Source organism: Chroicocephalus ridibundus, chromosome 1, assembly GCF_963924245.1.
Source record: "Chroicocephalus ridibundus chromosome 1, bChrRid1.1, whole genome shotgun sequence".
Classification (NCBI taxonomy): Eukaryota; Metazoa; Chordata; class Aves; order Charadriiformes; family Laridae; genus Chroicocephalus; species Chroicocephalus ridibundus.
The window spans coordinates 183,654,911-183,675,568 of record NC_086284.1 but is presented as its reverse complement, the minus strand read 5'-3'; the positions used below and the strand labels follow the sequence as shown (position 1 = coordinate 183,675,568).

General features: G+C 45.1%; 3 protein-coding genes and 1 non-coding gene across 10 annotated transcripts in view; 1 reads left to right on the top strand and 3 right to left on the bottom strand.

Annotated features, from left to right (window-relative positions):
• Positions 1 to 558: 558 nt before the first annotated feature.
• Positions 559 to 13,077, bottom strand: KICS2 (KICSTOR subunit 2). Of its 2 annotated transcripts, XM_063323053.1 has the most exons (4): positions 12,727 to 13,077; positions 10,551 to 10,624; positions 10,336 to 10,472; positions 559 to 5,584 (listed from the first exon to the last, which is right to left on the bottom strand). In XM_063323053.1, the coding sequence occupies exons 1-4, from the start codon at positions 12,959 to 12,961 to the stop codon at positions 4,768 to 4,770; spliced, it is 1,263 nt and encodes a 420-aa protein (XP_063179123.1). In that variant the 5' UTR covers positions 12,962 to 13,077; the 3' UTR covers positions 559 to 4,767. The 2 variants fall into 2 exon arrangements, with proteins under 2 accessions (XP_063179123.1, XP_063179122.1); XM_063323052.1 differs by having other exon boundaries at positions 10,336 to 10,624.
• A 2,064-nt stretch (positions 13,078 to 15,141) lies between these two features.
• Positions 15,142 to 18,807, bottom strand: RPL18A (ribosomal protein L18a). The gene is made up of 5 exons (XM_063323051.1): positions 18,679 to 18,807; positions 18,085 to 18,264; positions 17,339 to 17,468; positions 15,717 to 15,826; positions 15,142 to 15,291 (listed from the first exon to the last, which is right to left on the bottom strand). Exons 1-5 carry the CDS (start codon positions 18,694 to 18,696, stop codon positions 15,199 to 15,201), a joined length of 531 nt encoding a protein of 176 aa, XP_063179121.1. The 5' UTR covers positions 18,697 to 18,807; the 3' UTR covers positions 15,142 to 15,198.
• Positions 16,614 to 16,745, bottom strand: LOC134510487 (small nucleolar RNA SNORA68). Its single transcript, XR_010069625.1, has one exon. It is a non-coding gene; the product is annotated as a small nucleolar RNA SNORA68 (small nucleolar RNA).
• A 90-nt stretch (positions 18,808 to 18,897) lies between the features above and the next one.
• The window catches only part of XPOT (exportin for tRNA), a 30,377-nt gene continuing 28,616 nt past the window's right edge, over positions 18,898 to 20,658 (top strand). For 2 of the 6 annotated variants that reach the window (XM_063323048.1, XM_063323041.1), the window contains exon 1: positions 18,898 to 19,083. The gene's annotated coding sequence lies outside the window, so the exon portion shown is untranslated. Of the gene's footprint in view, positions 19,084 to 19,133; positions 19,928 to 20,057; positions 20,200 to 20,658 lie in introns of those variants that run through there. The other 4 variants (XM_063323047.1, XM_063323040.1, XM_063323044.1 and 1 more) reach the window with 2 other exon arrangements.

Here is a 20,658-nt window from a genome sequence, read left to right as displayed (position 1 = left end):
CGGTCTGGTCCCAGCTGCGAGGTGGAGCTCTGTTATTCCACCCCAAACCCAGCAGCGGCAACATCAGGTTGAAAGTTAGGGGAGAACCAAGCTCTAACAGGCAAACGCTCCCAGAAAAGCTCCGTAGCAATTACAAAAATAAGTCAGGCAATGTATTGAAAGCACGCATGCACAGGAGAGGAAAACAGGCAGTTCCTGGAGGAAAATGATCAAGTAGTTAAACAATTTCATGGCAAAAGAATCCATTACCTTTATCCTCCAAAGGAGACTTTATCTTTAAATCAGTCCTCCCCTAACAGGAAAAGGAAATCAAAGTCCAATTCCATCTTGCATTTGACTCCTTTATTTTGTGTGCCTGCCCTGCAAAGCACTACACTATCGTTGTCCTTTGTCAGCATTTGTGTTTTCCAGAGCCTCTCCCGCTTTTCCCACAAACAGCTCCTGCCTTTGCACAATTGCAGCCCGAAGGCCATCCCTGCTGAGCAACGCAAGGGTTGTCCCCAGCGGGCAGGACAACGACTTACTGCTCCTGAGGCTGAGCCGCGCAGATAAGCAGTGCTTGGCCTCGGGGCTGGGCTGGCTCACATCCCCGGGGAGTCTGCAGACGGGAATTCTGGAGAACACAGGGCAGAAACACCAAAGTTTCAGCCAAGTTAGTCAGCTTGGTGCCAGCACTTCTGGAAGCAATCGCAGAGCTAACCACGAGCCCAGGACCAGCCACGCTGCACGACATTCTTCTTACTGCAAGATGAGGGGTTGTAGATATTGGGACAAAAAAAGAGGACTTGAGGAATGAAGTATAGCACATAGCTGATTTTCTTAAGCAAAGCGTGGTTACAAGGAAATTGGGACTCTGCGGTAAAAGGCAGCAGGCTGACCTGCGGCAGCAGGCAGCACAGACACGCACCCAAGGAAACCTCAGATAACCGTTATCAAACAAAGAACAACCACTAGAATGATCACAAGTGTCTCAAAAGGCTCGTATATGAAGAAGAGTAGACCAGAGCAATAATTAACTGGGAAAGTGCCATAACATAATTTCCACTTATAGTGAAGACTTTTTTTTTTTTTTAAGTGAATTAGATAAACACTGAGAGTTAGTATTCAAATAAACACCAGGAATTCATGTTGCTTTTAGATTATCAAAACCTGAATATTATGTGCATTATGCATATATTGCAGTCCTTCGCAGCACAATACAAAATATATTGATAGTTTTCATTCCCTGCATTGTCTTCATGCATCGAGGGGAGACAAGGAAAGATGTTTTATTCAAGCAAAAAACCTGAACACCGTATGTGAAAGAAAACAGCTTACAAGACATAAATATAAAATATGCAAGAGATCTGAGAATACATTTGCTGTCAAATTCACATTCCAGGCAAAGGATACTAAATTAAATGTTCTGCCAAAATCCTCATAGACTCAAGTAAGTGATGAGGTATATGAAATCTGCTACAAGATAAGCTTCCACACTGCTATTCTCAGCAACCTGAGTGGCACCAAGAATATCAAATCTCAGTACCTGTTTTAAAAGCTTTAAAATATGTCTGGAAGCATTGGCTTTCATTACGTTACCATAAACATCTGTACATCTTGCATTTAAAGCAGTCATTTATACAAGACTTTTAAAGTACATTAGTACATTCAATCTTGCTTAGCTAAATGGGTGGAGAGGAAAAGCTGGCAGAGGGGATATCACCCAGCTCGGCAAAAGTGCATTTGTTCTCCAATTCTTATAGTAAAGAGATCAATCTTTCCAGTACTGAAGTTAGTAATGATTTTTTTTTTCCCCAGTTAGAGTTTCTAGTCATCTTTACTTACTCCACAGATATGTTCACCCCCTTAGTTATGCAGGTTTTCGTTACTGGCCTAGCCAATTTTACATGGTAGATAACTCAGTCTCCCTGTTACCTCATTTGTCATTTAAAACAAACTCCCCAAAGCATCAAGTAAGAAACTGTGCTGTAAGTCTGCACGGAGCTAACAAATCTGTATTCATTCACCACACGTACTCACACCCCACACACGCTTAGGTTTTGGTCACAGCACACCTCAACTCTGCGAAACTAGTTGATGTTGATTCTAGTGTTATTACCTCTCTTCAACTTCACCTCCGCAGCTTTCATCCAAACCACTTCCTACAGCCTAGATTTTCTGCCTCCTGCCTTGTATTAATTTAAAGCCGAGATGTTACAATGGGAGCCTGACACACAGGACCGAGAAACCCAGAGACAGCTCCACAGAAGCTTCTCCCTCCAGCACCCAATTCTCTCCCACCATTTGTCTGCACGTCTCTCCCATTCCCTCCCTCCTCACACCATAACAGTGCTGGTTATGGCTCCCTTCGGTTCTTCATCAACCTAAATATTCAGAAATTCATACCCATGAGTCAGATGGCCCCTCAGGCCACTTCCCCAAGATCCTCTGAAGAAAACTGCAGCAAACCACCTCAGCGCTGATAAGTGGTAAAGCGAGACTCACCTGCTCCTGCACAGAAACATCACATCCCTTCCCTATTCCCAGAGACGCCACTCCCCAAAAAAGTGGCAGGAGCATGAAGTGAAGCACCAGGTCTGCTGAACATTTGCCTCCTTTTCCTCTCCCCATAAAAACCACTGGGAACAGCCTCCAGCCATTTCAGCAACTGTTGGTCTGCTCCAAAAGGCAGCAGGTTTCTCTTTCACCTCTTCCAACATGTCCCCTGCAACTCAGAAATGAGCAAGAAGGTGTCTGTACCACACACGCCCTCTTCCCCCAGCCTCCTCGCCGCTTTCCCGCAGATAGCTAATATGACAGGGAAATACTGTAGAGGCAGACAGAATTTGTACACCGCTTTATTACACTGCTGAAGACTGGGAATCGGTTCTGGCAACAGCCTCTTTTCTGTTACTCAGGCTGAGGAAGTCAACAGTACAACGTTATTACAAGGTCACTGTCCCACAGAGAGCAGCACACAAACTCCATCTCAATACTGTCACTTGCAACTTTGTCCTGTAAAAAGGGCAATTTAAGCTGGAAAGCCTAATGCTGTTACAACCAGGTGCCCTCCAGTTGCTGGTATATTTGCAACTCCTGCTATTTTCCAATGGCAAAGAGCAGATCCTAAACTTTTGAGAGCAATACTGCAGTCAGAATAAGACCTTAGGTGAAAGGCAGTAGCACAGATATTCACAACAGACTAACATTTAATTATAGCAAAGCATGGAAGGCTCTATTTGGCACAAAGTGGAAAGTCAGAGCTTGCATTTTGAGAACAGAACATGCTTATGTGATTGTAAAGGAATCAGTACTTGCTGCAAGAGGCAAGACAAGTTACCATAATCTGTTGTGGGAGAGAAAGCGAATTAGTAAAAGCCATACCTGCAATGGTACCTTTTACATTTCAGTCTTAACAGAAACCAGCATTTTGACTTAAACTCCGTTTTAAAACAAACCTGATTACGCTATTCCTTACACAGTGTCAACTAAGGATCTAACTTTACTACACTTACATACCTCATACAGCAGACCCATTATCAGTCCTCCCGAATTCCCATGAAAGTGCTCGCACAACTGCATAGCTAACTGTCAGAAGAATCATGCAATGTAAGGCTACAGATACAGCCAAATTGACCCTTTTATTGTATTTGGAAATACTGATTTCCAAAATAAAGCACTTTCAGGGCAAGTAGAAAACATACTTTTTCCAAACGTGTAGCCTAGAAGTGGTAAAAGAGACATTTTAGAATGAGGTAAACATACTGCATAGGCTATATATTTAAATCCAAATTCCAGAGTGATTTAGCTTAATTGTGAAATAATTTAAAATTGAACAGAAAGAAAAAGCTATATACTTATAAAAAAATCTGAAAACAAATCCAGGCTGACCCTAACAGCAAATTTGAAAATAGCTTTTACAAAGGGCATTACAAAAGGGCACTTTTTTTTTAAGTTAGCCAGAGAAAAGCACAATTTGAAGAGTTTTGCTGCTTTTTCCATGGAGCTGTTCCTTCTAGAACACCTGCTCAGCCTCAGCTTGTCTCCTTCCGTTAATCTGAGCCAAGACTGGTACTGGACACACAATGTCCCAACGCTCCAGTGCATACTGGCCTTCCAGCCAGTGCTGCAGCTCTTCCTGCCCCAGCCTGTGTTTTGGAGCAACGACAAAGCTTTATGACAGAATAGAGACTGGTGCTTAACAGACAGCATCAGAGACCTGAATTATCATTTTAAACCATTTGAAAACTAAGTTTTAATTAACAATAGTCCCTTTTGTGATTCTTGTATTTTTATTTAAAACATGTCCTTGCAGGTTCACTTTTTTTTTTTAATATTCCCTTGTATCAGTGTTTAGTTTCCCAGAAATCATTCCTCTCAGGCGACGCAGTTTTCTGAAAAGATACCATCTTCCATCCTCACCACATTTTCAATAAACTCTGTAGAAGACAGTCAATGATCAGACCAAGATAAAGTGCATATATTCTGTTCTGATACAGGCAACAAAATTGTGGACTGAAAAAATAAATCGTACTGAAAATTGAAAACCACACCAAAACCGTCCTACTGTGGCCATTTAGCAGCCCACAATTAAGTTGTCCCACTGAGTACTGCCCAAAAATACTTTTCAAGTGTCTGTTAGCTTAAAAAAAAATAGGAACTTATAACATTAAAAATAATGGTTCCTTTTAATTAGATTCTGAGAATCATGAATTTATGTAATCCTTGAAAGCTACAGCTCCCCCAAGGCTGGCATACTGCCTTGACAACTTATAAGTATTTTGTATTTTACCCTTTGGATCCAGGTTTCAAGCTTGCAAAAGCTTTGGAGTTCTTAAGGGAATGTGAAATTTCATTGAGAAAAGAAATAAAATGATAGTCCCTTTCTGACTTCTTGGACTCAAAAATAACTACAATGGTAAAGTGAGGTTCAGGGCGAGTCAGAAAGTACGTGCTTTGGACTTTGTCATCGTAGAAGTGAACAACCTTCTCCAAACTGTTGAGGTCAGAGGTTCTATCAGTCATAATCATGATTACATTGGGCCAGTGCATAACAGGCCTGTCGCTGGGCAGAGACACCACTGCAGGGTACTGATCCACTCCTTTGGGGGCTTCCCTGTAAGAATGAGGATGATGATAACCATGTCCCTGAAAACTCTCTGATCCACGATTGTCAAAAATTAAGGAAACGTTGACGGCATCATACTTCCGGATGAAGCTGGAAATTTTCCCAAAGTAATCAGGATTTGTTTTAGCAGTCAAAGTTTTCATTTCAGATGCTGTTGTTTGTCGACTAAGGGCCTCGTGAAAGTAAAAGCTAAACTTTGCAAGGAGAATGTTTTTGAGCTTCATCAGCCAGAGGAAGAGGTGCGGAGGTTGTACAGCCTTCTGAGACTGCCCTCCAAAGAGATGTTTCTTGGTCTCTCGCTGTTTCTCAAATATTTGGCCCCAAGTCTGTAGTTTTGTGTGAGCACTGTGCAAGTTGACCAGGGATGGAAGGAACTTCCACTCTGAGATCTGAGCCTGAGCCTTTAACAGATGTGCAAGCACATCTACTTCCAACTGGAAACTGCTTTCAAGAGGACTGAGGATTGGATGATGAAATCTAGAAAACATAATGTTAGTGAAGACATGAGAACTGCTGTACACCACTGTGAAATAATCAGATAGCATTTGTCAGTTCACAGACAGAAGACCAAACATCAAAGCAGAGTAAAGTATAAACAAAAAAACCCCAACTTGTTAATTTAAAAAGCAATTCTTTTAACATAATTAGGGCAAATTAACATAGAGCACTTCGCATTTGACAAAAACACCTGTCAGACATTTTTTTATCAAAGCCAGGGAGTTATATTTGATCAGTTCAAGAACAATCACTGTTTATCTTGATCCATGAGCTACTGTAACACCATTTCTCTTAAAATTCAGATGGTTTTGTTCCAATTTAAAATCCCTTCTGGTGGTAAAATGTGTCTTGATAGTTCTGGAATAGCAGTAATACATTAAGATAAATCAAAGGAATTGTGTTATAAATTTGCTGTTTGTATAGGGAAGCTATGAGGAAGCCAAGCTGAGCTTTTCTTTTTTTTTTTAATTCACAATAAAATTGTGATGGAAAATTAGTCAATAGAACCATGATTAACTGTATTTATCAATGAACCAGGTCTCAAAGTTCAAACTTTGATGTATTAAAAGCAATTTGGTGGGATTTCATCATATCACAATGAAAACACTGTAACAACCGATTCTCTTTCACTAAAAATTCAGATCAAGATCCACTCTCAATTTAACAGTTGTTTTATAAAAAAAAAAAAAAACAAAAACAAACAAAACAAACGACCTCATCTACCAGGTAGAACTACTATTACAACAAATCTCGATGAAATGGAGTTTTATAGATTGGGTCTACAGCTTTCTCACTTTGTTTTTTCCTAAATGTCATGAAAAAAAGACAGATCCAGCCTATCTCCCCCTTCCCTTGATACTCAAATTACTTGTAAATTTATAGCATCATCATTGATAAATATATACTTAGTTCAAACTGTGCAAAACTGTTCCAGTTACAGAAGCTAAATACTTTACAAAGAATAAGTCTTCAGCAAATACAGAAGTGGCCTTTTTAATAAATTTGTTCCCTAATAGGCATTTAGGACTCTTAAGGAGGTCTCCAACAAAGAACAACTGATAGTTCAAAGACAAGACTTGAGGAGGTTTCCATTTAAGTAAAGATCGATTTATCCCCTAACTTCAGAAATTCAGAAAAATATCCTGGGTCTTGTTTTTGTTTTAAAACAAAGAAGTTTACACTGAATCCTTCCACCCTTTAACAGCTTATCTTCAGACAAAGTGAGAGCAACTCCATTACTCCCCTTAGCTTTCAGGGCACAGTTCATATGATTAATTTTGGAAATACTCGGCTCAAAAATCAAAACACTTAATTTTGTTGTAGACCAGAAAAAAGTAAGAGAATTTTAGGCTTTTCATCCTCTCTCCCTTCACTGTTTTTTCTTTGACTTTCCATCAAGCTCTTGCCAAAACATTCATTCTTAAGCTTGTGAAAATTGTCTGACAATTTTAGCACTATTTTTATGCATTTTTTTTTTTGACAGCCACAATACATGTCTCGAAAGGATCTGCTATTAAGATGCAAGTCCAAATTTATTTGAAGAAAATGAAATGATGACTATCATAAATCAGTTGATGCACCATGTTCTGCAAACAGTCTAGGCTGGGTGACCAGCCACCTTCTGTACACAGAACATGTTAACAACCATCATGTACCCCTGCTATTGCAGAGACACGGTGATTACTGGCTACTTTGGTGGGCTGAGAAGTTCAGAGCATATTTACATTTCTTTGAACAAACAAGAGTCAATTAAAAATAATATTCTGCTAACAGAATATTATATATTTCCAAATATATATTCCAAATATATTTTTTATATATATATATATTCAACATTATGTATTTCCAAAGGTTTTGGTATTCAGCAGAAGAAGTTTTGTTGCCATGTATTACAAGGGGGATAAAAATCATTATGCGACGTTATTTGCTCCAGACAGTCCCATCAAGGGCACGCTTAGCACGCTGGTTTCAACACATCTGCAGTCAGATGAAGAAGGTTACTCTTCAACCTTAAAAGCAATTAAAAGATTCATACTAACGCAGCACTGACAATTCTCCTGGATTAACATTATAATGTACAGCTTCCCAATTCTACTTTGCTTCGTGGCTCATAGCTATTTTCATGTTTCACTACACAGCAGGATTTGCTAAACTGTTTTAATCCACAAATACACACCTCAGTTGATATGGCTGCAGAGTAAACTAACAGGTTATATACTTAGTATATCTGCTGTAATTAACTCTCATAACACAGAAGCACCTAACTGAGCCCAGTATCAGGTAAACCAGACAGTTTTTTACAATATTTCAACAAGCTAGAGTGTTAAGAGCTTAAAAAACACATTGGAAATTTGGTGGGTTTTTCGCCCAATCATTCTCAAAAGCAGAGGGATGCTAGAGTTCTGTTTTGCAGACTATGAAGAAGCCTCGTTTTTCTACAACTTTCTATTTCCTTCCATAGATCACACATGCGTGTGTGTATTTACAAAATGCTGACTAGATGAAAAACATTTAACACTTAAAAATAATGACATCAAAATAGGTTTACTATTTACTTATTTTTTACTAAGCTTTTAAAGGATCCTGCTTCTGATGATGTTTTAATTATTTCAGTTCCCACCCAAACCAACAGTTAAAAAATTTAGGAAAGGTTACTTCTCCAGCTGTATTCTATAGAAAAAAAAAAAAACGGAGAAAAATATCTACTATTGGCTGTGTACAAGTCAGCAATAAATAGTAACAAAACAGCTTTAAACTGTTTAAGAGTTAATGATTTTTCAGATACAGACAATATGACTTGATTGTTGACAGTCAATTAATTCTGTCTTTCCTTTACCAGCAAGCAGTTATTTGTTCTACATTATCTGATCGGCTATTTTTAGACATAAAGGAAGGAAACCAAGGCCAGAACCTATCTACAGAACAGATGCCCTGTCTGGCCTTAGCAAAGCTGGTTGAAATAACGGCACACGTCCTCCACTACAAGTGAGAAATATACTGACAGAGGGAAGAGACTGGGTAAGGGCAAGTTTATCTGACCTTTCACCTGAGAGGATTAACAGATTGTAAAAGAGAAATGCCTTCCAGACAGCACACATCAACGTAACAGCCCCCAGAAACTGGTCAGGGATACGAAGAAACTAAACGAAGGACTAAAGAAGATGCCTTTATCCCCACTTTTTTCAGAAATAGTTTGTATGTGGCTGGGGAGGACCACATAGCAGCTACTGAACTAGCTCTAACAACATCTTGGAATGTCTCTTAGATATTGCTCATTAACCCAAAGCAAGATCATCAGTATTTTTCCCAGGGAGACATTGCTTATTTTTTAAAAGAGTTTATAATAATGCCCTAGAAGTACAGACATGTCACTGAAATTTATTTAAATGGCATAGTAAAACACTTCATACATAACAGTCACTTTATCAAAGTATCAGTTTTGGTTTCCAGATTTTTAACAGTGCTGTTGAGTAAGCACGTGCTCAGAACAGATGGTGATGGCTAGTGTATAACATAAATCAACTTTTCAAAAAAAAAATTACCTCCCTTTACTCTTTAGTGTTTATTGCACTGAGGAAAAAATGTGTAAATTTCATTTTTCATTGGACTGACAGCCCTGATATTGTAAGGGTTCACAAACGAAAAATTGAAAAAAAAAATCACTAGTAAGATTATATAGACTATTTTTGATTTTCAAATATCAAAATTATGTAGCAATTTGCCTAAGTTATTCCTAAAAAAATAAGAGAGTCAGCTGCAGTGCTTAGATTTGGAATGTCAGAAAGCAGCGCTGAATTATTTTGATTTTTTCCTAGCTGTACGCTTTAAAATCATAGCTGAAAAAAAAAAAAAAGACCTCAGAATATTCTCCCCAAATGTCTTAGACATTATTTCATTAATAGAGATTTTTAAAAAATTCAACTACATTTGAATGTTAACTTCCTACAATGGCTACATTGTTTTGCTTTAAAATAATAAGCTAAAATTTGAGTCTGTTGACAAGCATTAAAAAATTCTCTCTTTTAAACTGCCATCACTTTCAAGGCTCACATGTGTTACATGTGAAACACCCATCCCAGAGTCATTTACAAACATCCTGGGATTCTTGTAACAGGAACTATTAGATCTTAACTTCAAGTAAACATAATGGCAGGGACCAAAGACTCAGGGGTGCTCCTTCTACTGGCTCCAATACCTCTCAAAAGAAGTGGTAACATGGCACCATAAAACCCTACTAGGTAGACCAGATAGCTATGGCGTAGCTTTTAGAATTAAGCAGGCAAGTATTCTAGTCTAAAAATAAAATTGTCACACAAATATCTGTTTTGTTTATATATCAATTCTACTGAAGTCTATATGGAATTAAGTCATTTCCTCTCCACTACCAATGAAAAAGCACAAGAAGTCTTGCATCTTTTATACGAAAAATGACTCTTCCTCTCTGCTGAATATGAACATGCTGAGTATTAATTAAGGAATACAGAAGATGGCTCCTAGAACACGGTGAGTAGAAACACTCCTTTTTTATTTTTCTTCTTCTTCAGAGCCATATTTTGAGACTTCATGCATCTGATGCTGCTGACCTACATTGACTTCATGCATGAATTCATGCAAGAGGCTGGGCTGCTCAGCAGTCAAAGGGCAGCAGTCTTTGAGCTTGCTTTGAACCTCAACATCATTTATTACAGATCATATGTCTGAGTACTTACTGCCAGCAAATAAGCACTGACCTTGAGCTGTATTTCTTTAAGATGGATTCCAAAATGTTTACCAGTTCCTCAGAGTTAATGAACTTTTGGGTGCTGAGCGTGTACATTTTTTCATAGAAGTCAGCAATTTCCATCCGAGCCTGAACAAAAAAACAGAGCTGTTCAGACAGGTGAGAAAGCAGCTCTTCCAAGTGAGGAGCTGTTCCTCCTAGTGCATTGCGACCCGTCGCCACCACCTTCTTCAGCTCATTATGCAGAGATGTGTAGATGGTTCGGATGGAGTCCTTTCGGCTGAAGAATGACTGACCACCTGTTCAGATAAATATGGAGGTATTACCAAAATCCAGGGATAGCAAAGATAGACAGCAATACTGGAAAATTGTATATAACCATGCTTGGTTTCCCCTAGGTGTTTTTAAGTGTTGTTTGATCATGGTATTTTTTAAAATCAAGAAACAAACTTCAGTATATTATTCTACAAGTAACTGAATTACACATAGGATATACACAGAAGCACTTCACGTAACTTCGTGCAAGTTACACTTGTCCTAATTCCTATCTCAGCAGCCAATGACTGCGGCAAAACTTCAACTCCCTCACACCTGCCTCAGTTATGGCATGACCTTTCAAAAAACAAGGGTTCGGTTAAATTTGCTATTATGATACATGACCTGGAAATACTGCTATCTGTGGAAGTGAGAAGAATCAAGTCATCATGAAATTTTAATAGCCTCCACTGCTATTAATAACTCTAGATCTTTTCAAGAGAATTCCCCTAACAATACCTCTTCAATCACAAAGTACTCAACTTTGCAAAGAAACCATGTGCCATTTTTGTGTACAAACCAAATGTTTCAAGTCCCTACACAATCTTAATATAAACCAGAATTCAAAGGGAAAACAATCACAGTTTATCTCAGTGAGACCACAGTGCAGGTTAATCCATAACTGAAACTGACGGGGAGGGCAGGGGGGAGGGGAAGTCAGTACTTCTCTCTACCTGCTCAACACTATAAGGAATTTAAAAAGAGAAAAAAAGACAAATGTAGAGGGTCAAAGTAAAATATATTTAACTCTGATGATACTAAAAGACTATACAAAGGTATATAATTTCTTAATTTATATTTACAGATGGCCTCATGTGCTGCTGTGGCACTCGAGCTGCAGCAGAGCAAGGATCACAGGGACTGAATCCGTGGAACTTTTAAAGAGATTGCAAATTTAGGTTACACTTTGAAATTACTTATAAATTTTGTAATGGTGGATAGTCCTTTGCACATCCATTTTACACATATAACATTCAAAAGCGACCTTAGCAATTTGCAGCAGAAAGGCAGAGAATTGGTTATCACAGTGAAACAGCTACCTTCCTAAACCAAGAGCTGCCCCAGGTCACGGGCAGGATGGAGAATCACCTATCGCTGTTGTTCACTAAGTATATAAACAAACAAAATTTTGTCCCTTCTGTTGTCAATTTTGTCCTTTCTGCAAGCACCAATTTCACTTCTTAAAGTCAGCCTTATAGACAGAGTTTTGTCTGTAAAGATCTTCTTACAAAATAGTTCCAAGTCACTGCTTAAACATCAAAGCAGAACTTTCTTGATGCTTTACCGCATTACACATCAGACTCATAGCTCCTGATCCATTTTCCATGCCAGTCTACAGTTCAAAGAGAAAATAAGTGGCTTTGCCCAGAGGGCAACACGATGACAGCTCATCCTGTGCCAGTTTGGGATTTTTTTCTATTCACATACTGAGAGAGCGAGAAGCAGACAAGATTGTGGCCAAAGCTTCCTGAGATCTTGCAGAGTCTGCATGAACAACAATTTTTAGGAGCCTATCTTCAGCTCCAAGTACTTACATATACGCAGCTCTAATATCAGACCCTGAAACCGTGACGTGAAAAAGCCTTAACCCTTTGGTTACCTCACTGAGCTCACCTTTGACAGAATCTCAGCCAGAGCATTCCAGGATGGAAACACTTCTGGCTAAACCTTGAGAACGGCGTGTAGGCAGCCCACCAGCCAATAAAGAGATGCACTGATCTGCACAGCTGCTGTGCCACCTGCCCTCTCATTGATTCTGCAGGGGCAGCCCAAACGGCATAGCCGATTCCTCACGGGGCCCACGGGCCCTTGCTGACCCAGCACCTGCGTTCCTGACGGGCGGACACGCGCCTCACCGAGGCCCAGGTCCTCGGGCACGTCGTACTGTGCAACTACCGGGCGACAGGTCACCTCACAGGGCTGCGGCGGCCGCCCGTTCCCTACCGCGCTGCCGACACCCGGGGCAGCCCCTGAGTGGGCACGGGCGCGCTGTGCCCCCTGACAGCGACCTCAGGGGTGAGCGAGGGACGAGGGACCGGAGGGGGATCGGGGGGGGGGTCCGCGAGGGGCGCCGTCCCGGCGGTACCTAGCTTCTGGCCCAGGAAGGTCATGCTGTGGTAGGCCTTCTCGGCGGCGGCCAGGTGGGCCAGCCCGGCCAGCAGGGCCAGCCAGCTGGCCCCCGCGCTCTTGTTGGCCTCCCGTTCCTTCTCCACGTTGTCCTTGGCTTTGTCGTAGGAGAAGATGCCCAGGTGGGAGAAGAAGGTCTCCAGCACGGCCTGCTCCACCGGCACCGGCGCCCCCAGCGGGATCGACTCCCCCATCCCGCCCGGCGCCGCCGCCGCCGCCTCCACGACAGACGCTACTTCCGGGTCCGGCGCCGCGGCCGCGTGAGGGAAGGCGCTCGCGCCACCTCCCCCCAACGTGCGCCTGCCCTTGGTCACGTGACAAGGGAGGCGGAAACCGGCGCGGGGTCACGTGAGGGGCGGGGGCACGCGCCGCCCGGTTAGCGGCTGGGCGGGCGCCGCACGCGGGAGGCCTTTGGCCTCGCAACGGAGCGTCCGTCCAGCAGCTGCTGAAAGCTGCGAGCCGGCTCCGCGGCCAGAGAACCCGGGCGGCCCGAGCCCCGGGGGGCAAACACAAAGAACTTAAAGCTGAAGCCCATTTTCACGCTAAATTGTTCTTTCAATTTGAAAGCTTTAAAATACAAGGTCTCTCCTGTGACCTCATTCCCACGCGGTGGGACTCTCGCGGGACCCTCCAGCTTGTCCAAGCGTTTTGTGTTTGTAGTTTCCCCTCCCTTGCGACTGGGAGATCATGAACTGCCCAAGCGAACCTCATGAAGTTCAACCAGGCCAAGTGCAAGGTCCTGCACCCGGGTCACGGCAACCCCAGGCACAAACGCAGGCTGGACGGAGAACAGCTGGAGAGCAGCCCTGAGGACTTGGGGGTGTTGGTTGATGAGAAGCTCAACGTGAGCTGTCGATGTGTGCTTGCAGCCCAGAAAGCCAGCCACATCCTGGGTTGCACTGAAGAAGCGTGGCCAGCAGGCCGAGGGAGGCGATTCTGCGCCACTGCTCCTCTCTCAACACCCCACCTGGAGAACTGCATCCAGCTCTGGGGCCCTCAGCACAAGAAGGACGTGAGGAGGGCCACAAAAAAGATCAGAGGGTTGGAGCACCTCTCCTGTGAGGACACGCTGAGAGAGTTGGGATTGTTCAGCCTGGGAAGAGAAGGCTCCGGGCTGGAGGCACACAGGCTGGATGGGGTTTTGAGTAACCTGGTCTAGCGTCCCTGTCCAGGGCAGGGGGATTGGAAGTAGATAATCTTTAAGGTCCCTTCCAACTCAAACCGTTCTATGATTAAGTTAATCCCCTTTTTTTCAGATCATGTTTTGGACAGACCAGCTCCCTGAGCTAATTCACTGTGGAGGCAACAAGGAGGGGCGCAGAGCTGAGCTCCAGGGGCATGAAGCCATGGAAACGGGGGCTGTTGTGGCAGCACCAACTCGTCCCACTCCTGCAGAACAGCCGCCCTCCTTTCACTGAGCAAGGATCTCACTTGAAATCAACAGGCAGCTCCTCTACTGGTTGAGTTGCAGCTCTCTGGCTACCCCGAAACAGTAACAGCCCCAGTTTCCTCTCTGGACAGTATTTCCCTGCATTCTACTCACACCCACATTTGGTTTTAAGTTGACATCTAGACAAAACACAGCACCAGTTCTCTAACCCTGGGCAGGACCCCTATACTAATTAAACTAGCTGCCTACCTCTTGTCCAGGGAACACTCAAACCATGCTGTAATTTAAAATAGGCACCAGATGCAAAAAATTACTTCAGGAATGAAGCAGCCTTTTTCATTAACCTTAACTACACAGTGCCTGCAACACAGTTTTTTTACTGTGGCATTATGTTGTAAATAGAGTAGCCTAAGGATTGGCTTCGGATATAAAAATCCGTTTTCATCAGAACAATTGGTCTAATATCAAAAGTAAGTCTGCCAAGCCCCTCACCACTTTTCATTTCTCGGTGCAGGCACCTCTGTAGGCATACATGAGTTAATTCAGAACGGTGTGTAATGTCCTTGAAAAGATTCAGGTTAGAACTGAAGTTTTGGCTTTAAGTGCTTTAAACTTGAAGTAGTTTAACTGAAGTTTTGAGGTCTTTATTCTCACAGTTGACAAGTTTGAGCTCCCAATGCACAAAAAGCTGCCTTCTTCCTGAATTCAACTATATTTACTTAGCGTGCTTAAGGAACAAAACGAATATAGGATTTTATAGCTGCCTGTGCCTGACAACAGACTTACTCTGACCTGGAAAGCTGGTTATTAAAATTTTGGTCTATTGTAGGGGTATTTTGGTAATTTAAGTCAGCACCTGAAACATTCACCTGTTTCAAGGCAATTATAGCTGTAAATAGCAGGCTGCCAATAGTTAACAGAAAATAAAGAGCAGGGAGGGGGACTCTTAGGTATCCAGGACAGTTTCCAAGAGACAACTGTGAGTAAAAGGTTCAAATAAGACCTTTATTACAACACAGAGCTGATAGCACATTTTCTTATTTAAAAGAAAGTATTTGGTCTCTTGGTGGTGAAACGTGGCTTGTGCTGGCGACGCAGAACTCTGTGTGGCAGAGGGAACTTGATTTTAGAATCCTGCAAGAAAAATGTTTCTATGTTAATTGAGATATTAGGTGAACAACAGAAAATAGTTTGCAATAAATAGCTAAGCTATATTCAACTGCCAACTTATGTATAGAGAAGTAATGCATCCACAGATTAGATATACTTCATAGGAGCTAACAGATGCCTTAGTTTTGCACTTCTTTTTGAAAGAAATGCCTGTTAAAGGCAAGGTTTCTGAAACATAATACACATTTGTTTTAGTTTGACTTTCTTTCATACGGTTCTAGCGTTAAAAGTCTTGATCATAATACAACATAATTGTAAACCTATGCTTGCAAGTTTGGTTCCCTTCCTATTTTTGCCTGCAAAGCAAACCTGTACCAGGCAAGAGCTCCTCCCTTCCAGTCCACTGTCAGAGCGGGACCTACCAGCCACTGCAACGCTACTTCACTTACATGGAACTGCTTGACAGCTGGTCTACGGCACTTGCTAGCAGCGATTTCCTCAACTTTCATGATCTGAATAGAGTGAGCACGGGCACGATGGCGGGCTCCCATATCGCGGTCTGTAACAAGAGAACTCATTAAAAATAAATCCTAAGACATTTTCAGTTCAAAAATCTTACTACCATCTTTTCAGGAAAAGTTTATAGTACCATCTACAAGTTTTGAAATTTTTGATTGACTCTACTTAATCACACTGGTTTTAGTATCTAAAGTGATGACAGAAATATCACAGCACCAACATGCAGAGCAGCAAATGCTGGAACTCATAACTGAACTCCTCCAAGAAAGTGCCATCTTATTCTTTTTGCCTGATTTCAAGAAGGTACACACATACAGAGTAATCTACGTGGGACTATTTCAAGTGTTGCACAAGAAAACTGGGACTCAGAATCAACACTGCAATAAGATGACTGGAAAGACATGTAAACTTCAAAAAAAATTCCCTTCCAAAAGGAACATGGCAAGTAAAGTTAGGCTCTGAGGTTATCTTAACTTTTCTTAAAATTGACAAGTGGTAGAAATGCGAACTGATATTTAGCCCACATAATCAGGTTTTCAGAACAGGAAGATGCCATCTGTACATGGGCTACCTAAAAATTCCTCTGTGGCAGTGAAAATCACTGTCTTCAAATCATGATGTCCATAGCTAGTTCCACAAGATATGCCTGTTAAAGTACTATTGTCCTTACAATGCTTCCCATGAAGATCTAACATACCTATTAAAAACTTACCTGTCAAAAGTATTCTTGAACATAAAGGTATCAAAGTGATTGTATCATGACAAATTAAACACTCAGGTCTCTTAAGCAGTCCTTCAGTAAATTAATTAACAAGTATATAGTAAGTTAATGTAGAACCTTAAATTTCACTTTCAAAAGCACTTCAGCTTTTGAAAGGCGACAAGATACATTTAATATTTGCACACATGACAAGAATATCATTATTAAGAACAATATTCCTTGGGTTTTTATGTGCATTCAGTAGAATTTATAACACTTCCAGATTCAAATATCAACAGCATCAGCTATACAAATGGTCAATACTTCACACAACAGACTGAAACCAGGACAAGCTTTAATTCTCCCTGAACCGAGGGAATGAGATCTTGAGGCAACACTGATTTTTTTTTTTTCTCCCTGTGCTTTTTTTTTTTTTTTAACTTGCTCTCCAAAGGACAGATGCTATATATTCTCTCCACAAGACTTGGGAAAATATACTCAATTATTTTAAAACAATAAATGTAATGCAAGAAACATATACAGCACCTAAAAGGTCACGAAACCCTCAGTCTGCATAGCAAAACTCATTACTAGAATCGTAAGAAGTCACACCAAGATGAAGTGGGAATATTTTCAGCTAGAGAAACTGTATGGAGAGTGGTAACAAATAAGATACCACATAGTTCATACATAAGCATCTATGGACTTCTCTGGGAACTCCCCACTTTATTTTTCCAGTGTTTCAGTTATTTTATCATGGATCAAGTCAGCATACTTTATTCCTGATTTAAGATTTAATCTTGTGCTTATACACCGGTCCTACCATTTCATACCCCGGTTACTTGTACTTACAGCACTGAGTGACAGCACCAGCCGTGGTCAAATCCCTGTACTCCCTGTACATGTTGTGAGTTCCGCTACGAGAATCATAGCGCAACCAAATGCCAAAATTTTTTACCCGCAGAGGGGACTTCTCATACACCTGCAATTACACAAGAGCAAAGAAGTAGTTAGAGACAGTACACCCTCAGCATTTTACAAGTTTAAGAATTAATATTTTAGAGCTCTAATGAAATCACTGCGGTAAGTTTTATTGCCAAAACCAATTATTTGCTCTCTTTCCCCAGACCAACAGAGCTACATTCAAGTCTTAGTAATTCAGCACGGAAAGAAAAATACGCATAAGATTTCAGCTCTAAAGAATATCCTTTAAGCATCAAGGTAGAGGAGTGTAAGCGTACAGACAGCTATGCTCCAAGGATTACGAATGTCTAGATGACTATCATATACACATCTATATATATATATATACATCTAGATGATGAGTGTTTCACAATGAAGGAAGCATAAGAACCAGATGGCAGCAACGACCAGTGGCACAGTTCATAACTCTGAAGTGCTGGGATGTAGGTTTCTTTTTAGTTTACTGGACAGATACCGCCATTTTGAAAAAAAAAAAAAAAAAGTTTTTCAGCTTCACAGCAACTGAAGGATTTCAACCTCACCCCCAATAATGACACTTCATATAAATTCCTTCCACATATACCAGCCAGAATTCCTTATAAGTCTCCTATTTTTTTAGGTTTTTAATCTCGCACCTGGCCACAGTACACAATCTCTCCAGAAGACTTCTTCATCTTCTTCAGCTGAGAAACGAAGTACCAGAACCGGGACTTGGCCACAACATGGTTCGGAGCGAAGATCCGCATGCGGTAGAGAGGGGGGGTCGTGCATTTCGGCGTGGGCAGGCATCGCCCGACCACCTTGTACTCCCGCAGCTGGAGGAAGAGGAAAGATAGGCCGCCCGCAGCGTGAGCCCCTCCACATCGGCCTGACCTCGCGTCGCCCCGTCACGGCCCCACCCCGTGGAAGGCACCGTGGCGAGACCAAACCGGGGGAAGAGGAAAAGAAAGACCACCGGCCCAGGCGGATCACCCCGCGGGCCGAGCTGTGCCGCCCGCGGACCACGGCCCCCGCCCAGGGGCGGCGCGGCCTCCTCACGCGCCTTGCGGGAGCGGCGCCGCCGCCATGTTGGCCGCTCACCTCCCTCAAGGCCCAGGCAGGGCCGCTGGGGCGCGGAAGCTGCTCTCCAGCACCGCAAGCCTACGCCGCCGCCCTCCCAACGGCCGCTCCAGCATCGGCCTCGAGACCCGGTCCCGGCCGTGTCCCCCCGCGCCCTGGCCTTCACTCACGGTGCCCGACGCCTTCATGGTGCTGCCTCCTCCGCGGCCCGCAGGAAAGGAAAGGCCGCGTGCGCCGCCGCCTCCCGTCACCCGCCCGCCGGCAGCCCCGCCCCCGCCCGCCCTCTCCGCCCATTGGCTGTGAGCAGAGCGCGATTGGAGGAGGCAGCCGTCAATCTCCGCCCGCGGCGGCCAGCGCTGGCTTCCGGGCCCGCGGGGGCCCCATGTCCGGTGGGGCTCGGTTTGGGTCTGGTGGGAGCTCGTTCTCCCTCACGCACCGGAGCCGGCGGTGCCGCGGGCACCTCTCCTCGTCACCGTGGCTGCGGACCCGCATGGTCCCGGTGGGAAGAGTGCCGGCTGTGGGTGACTCCAGCCCCCACCGGTGTTGCCGTGGAGGACGTGGCAGGGAGGCCCCAGGTGGGGACAGCCCACACCGCGCTCCCGTCGGGGCGACCGGGGGGCTGCCGGGGGAACCTTTCTCACCCGTGGGAGATGGGGGCTGTCGGCTACCGTGAGGTTGCGGCCCTGGGTTCCTCCCGCACGCCCGGTTCGGCGGGATCCTCTTCGCGGCTGGCCTCGAGCACCGGCGCGCCCTGAGCTCGGAACGTTGTGCGGTAACGACGAGCTCCGGTCCCGGGTGCTGTGCGCGCCTCGTGCTTTTGAAAACCGTACTTCTACAGCCACGAGACGGACGTGGTTTTGCCTTAAAAGACACTCTAACGGCAACGCTGCTGTAGCGACTTTGTGAATGGATGGATCTTGTTGCCGCCGTTATTCGCGCTTAGACCGTTTTTGCCTTTAAGTCTGATTCCGCAGCCGCGCACAACCCCCGCGTACGTGGCATCGTTGCAGAGCGATTTGCGGGAGAGCCCCGCGTCGCGGTGTCAGACACCAGCTGGGTCACCTCTCTCCCCACGGGCCCCGCCGCCTGCGACCCGCCGAGCGGCTCGCCTCGCCCGCCATACGCCGAGCCGGCACCGGGTGTGCGGCGGTGAGGCCCGGCCCCAGCCGGTCACGCCGCTGACGGAGCACGATTTCCAGATCCCGGAGGGAGTCTGGGGGCGGAACGGGCCAGTCCCCGTTCGTTAAATGGGTTCGATTGCTTTGAGACACGGCACCAGCGGCAGACTCGCCGTGCCCGGGGCGGGGCGGCGGAGGCCACGCCCAGGTGCCGCAGGGGGCGGGACTACGCCTCCCAGGGTGCCGCGGGGCTGGCCCGTCCCGGCGTGCCCCGCGCTGTCCGCCCGGTGGGAGAGCGGAGGTGAGCACAGCGGGCCGGGCTGGGCCGGGCCGGCGGGGCGGGCGCCGCGGGGCAGGCTGGGAGCCGTAGTCCTGCGGCGCGGCAGCCCCGCTGAGGGGCGGGGGCAGCCTTCCTTCCCGGGGGCCGTTCCCCTGGGCGTCCTCCTCCTCCTCTTGCCGCTGCTAGCCGAGGCGGCGCGGCCTGGCCCGGCACGCTCTCTATGCTCGTGGCGGCCGCGGAGCTGTGGGGGTGGGAGCCGGCAGCGCCGCCGCGATGGAGTAGTGACCGGGAAGGTAACGTCGGGAGGGACGGGGACACGCGGCGTGGGGTGACTCAGCCCGGCGGTTACGGGGGGGGCGGCCCGGCCTCCTCCGGTCGTCGGCGGGGGCCGCGGCGCCTCGGTGGCGGGGAAGGGGCGGTTGTGGGCGCCCGCGGGCGTCGCCGCTGAGCTGGCGGCGGCGGGTTCCTTCGAGTCACCCGGCCGGTTCCAGTCAGCCCGGCGCCGCCTCCTCTGCAGCTCTGGGGAAGGTGGGGGGGAGACACTGCAGCCTCCCCGCCCGGCCCCGCTGCTGGGGGAGCGGGAGGTGCCGCGTTCCGTCGGTCCCTGCCGGGCCGGTCCTCCGTGAGGCGGTGGGGGGCTGGGGCTGCCTGCCTGCGGCCGAGCAACATATCGGGATTTTTCTCTTCTAACGTTCGCTGCAGGTGGCGGGAGCTGCCTCGGTCGCCGTCCCTCCCCGCCCCGTTATGGCTCC

Excerpts from the sequence above, each read along its gene's own strand:
- KICS2 (XM_063323052.1), bottom strand. The coding sequence starts at position 12,961 with ATGGGGGAGTCGATCCCGCTGGGGGCGCCGGTGCCGGTGGAGCAGGCC. Across the intron at positions 10,625-12,726 it reads CTTCCTGGGCCAGAAGCTAG|GTGGTCAGTCATTCTTCAGC; the intron begins GTACCGCCGGGA and ends TTATCTGAACAG. Across the intron at positions 5,585-10,335 it reads TTAAAGAAATACAGCTCAAG|ATTTCATCATCCAATCCTCA; the intron begins GTCAGTGCTTAT and ends TATGTTTTCTAG.
- RPL18A (XM_063323051.1), bottom strand. Across the intron at positions 17,469-18,084 it reads AGATTGTGTACTGTGGCCAG|GTGTATGAGAAGTCCCCTCT; the intron begins GTGCGAGATTAA and ends GTGTAATTGCAG. Across the intron at positions 15,292-15,716 it reads CAGCTGTCAAGCAGTTCCAT|GATTCTAAAATCAAGTTCCC; the intron begins GTAAGTGAAGTA and ends TTTTTCTTGCAG.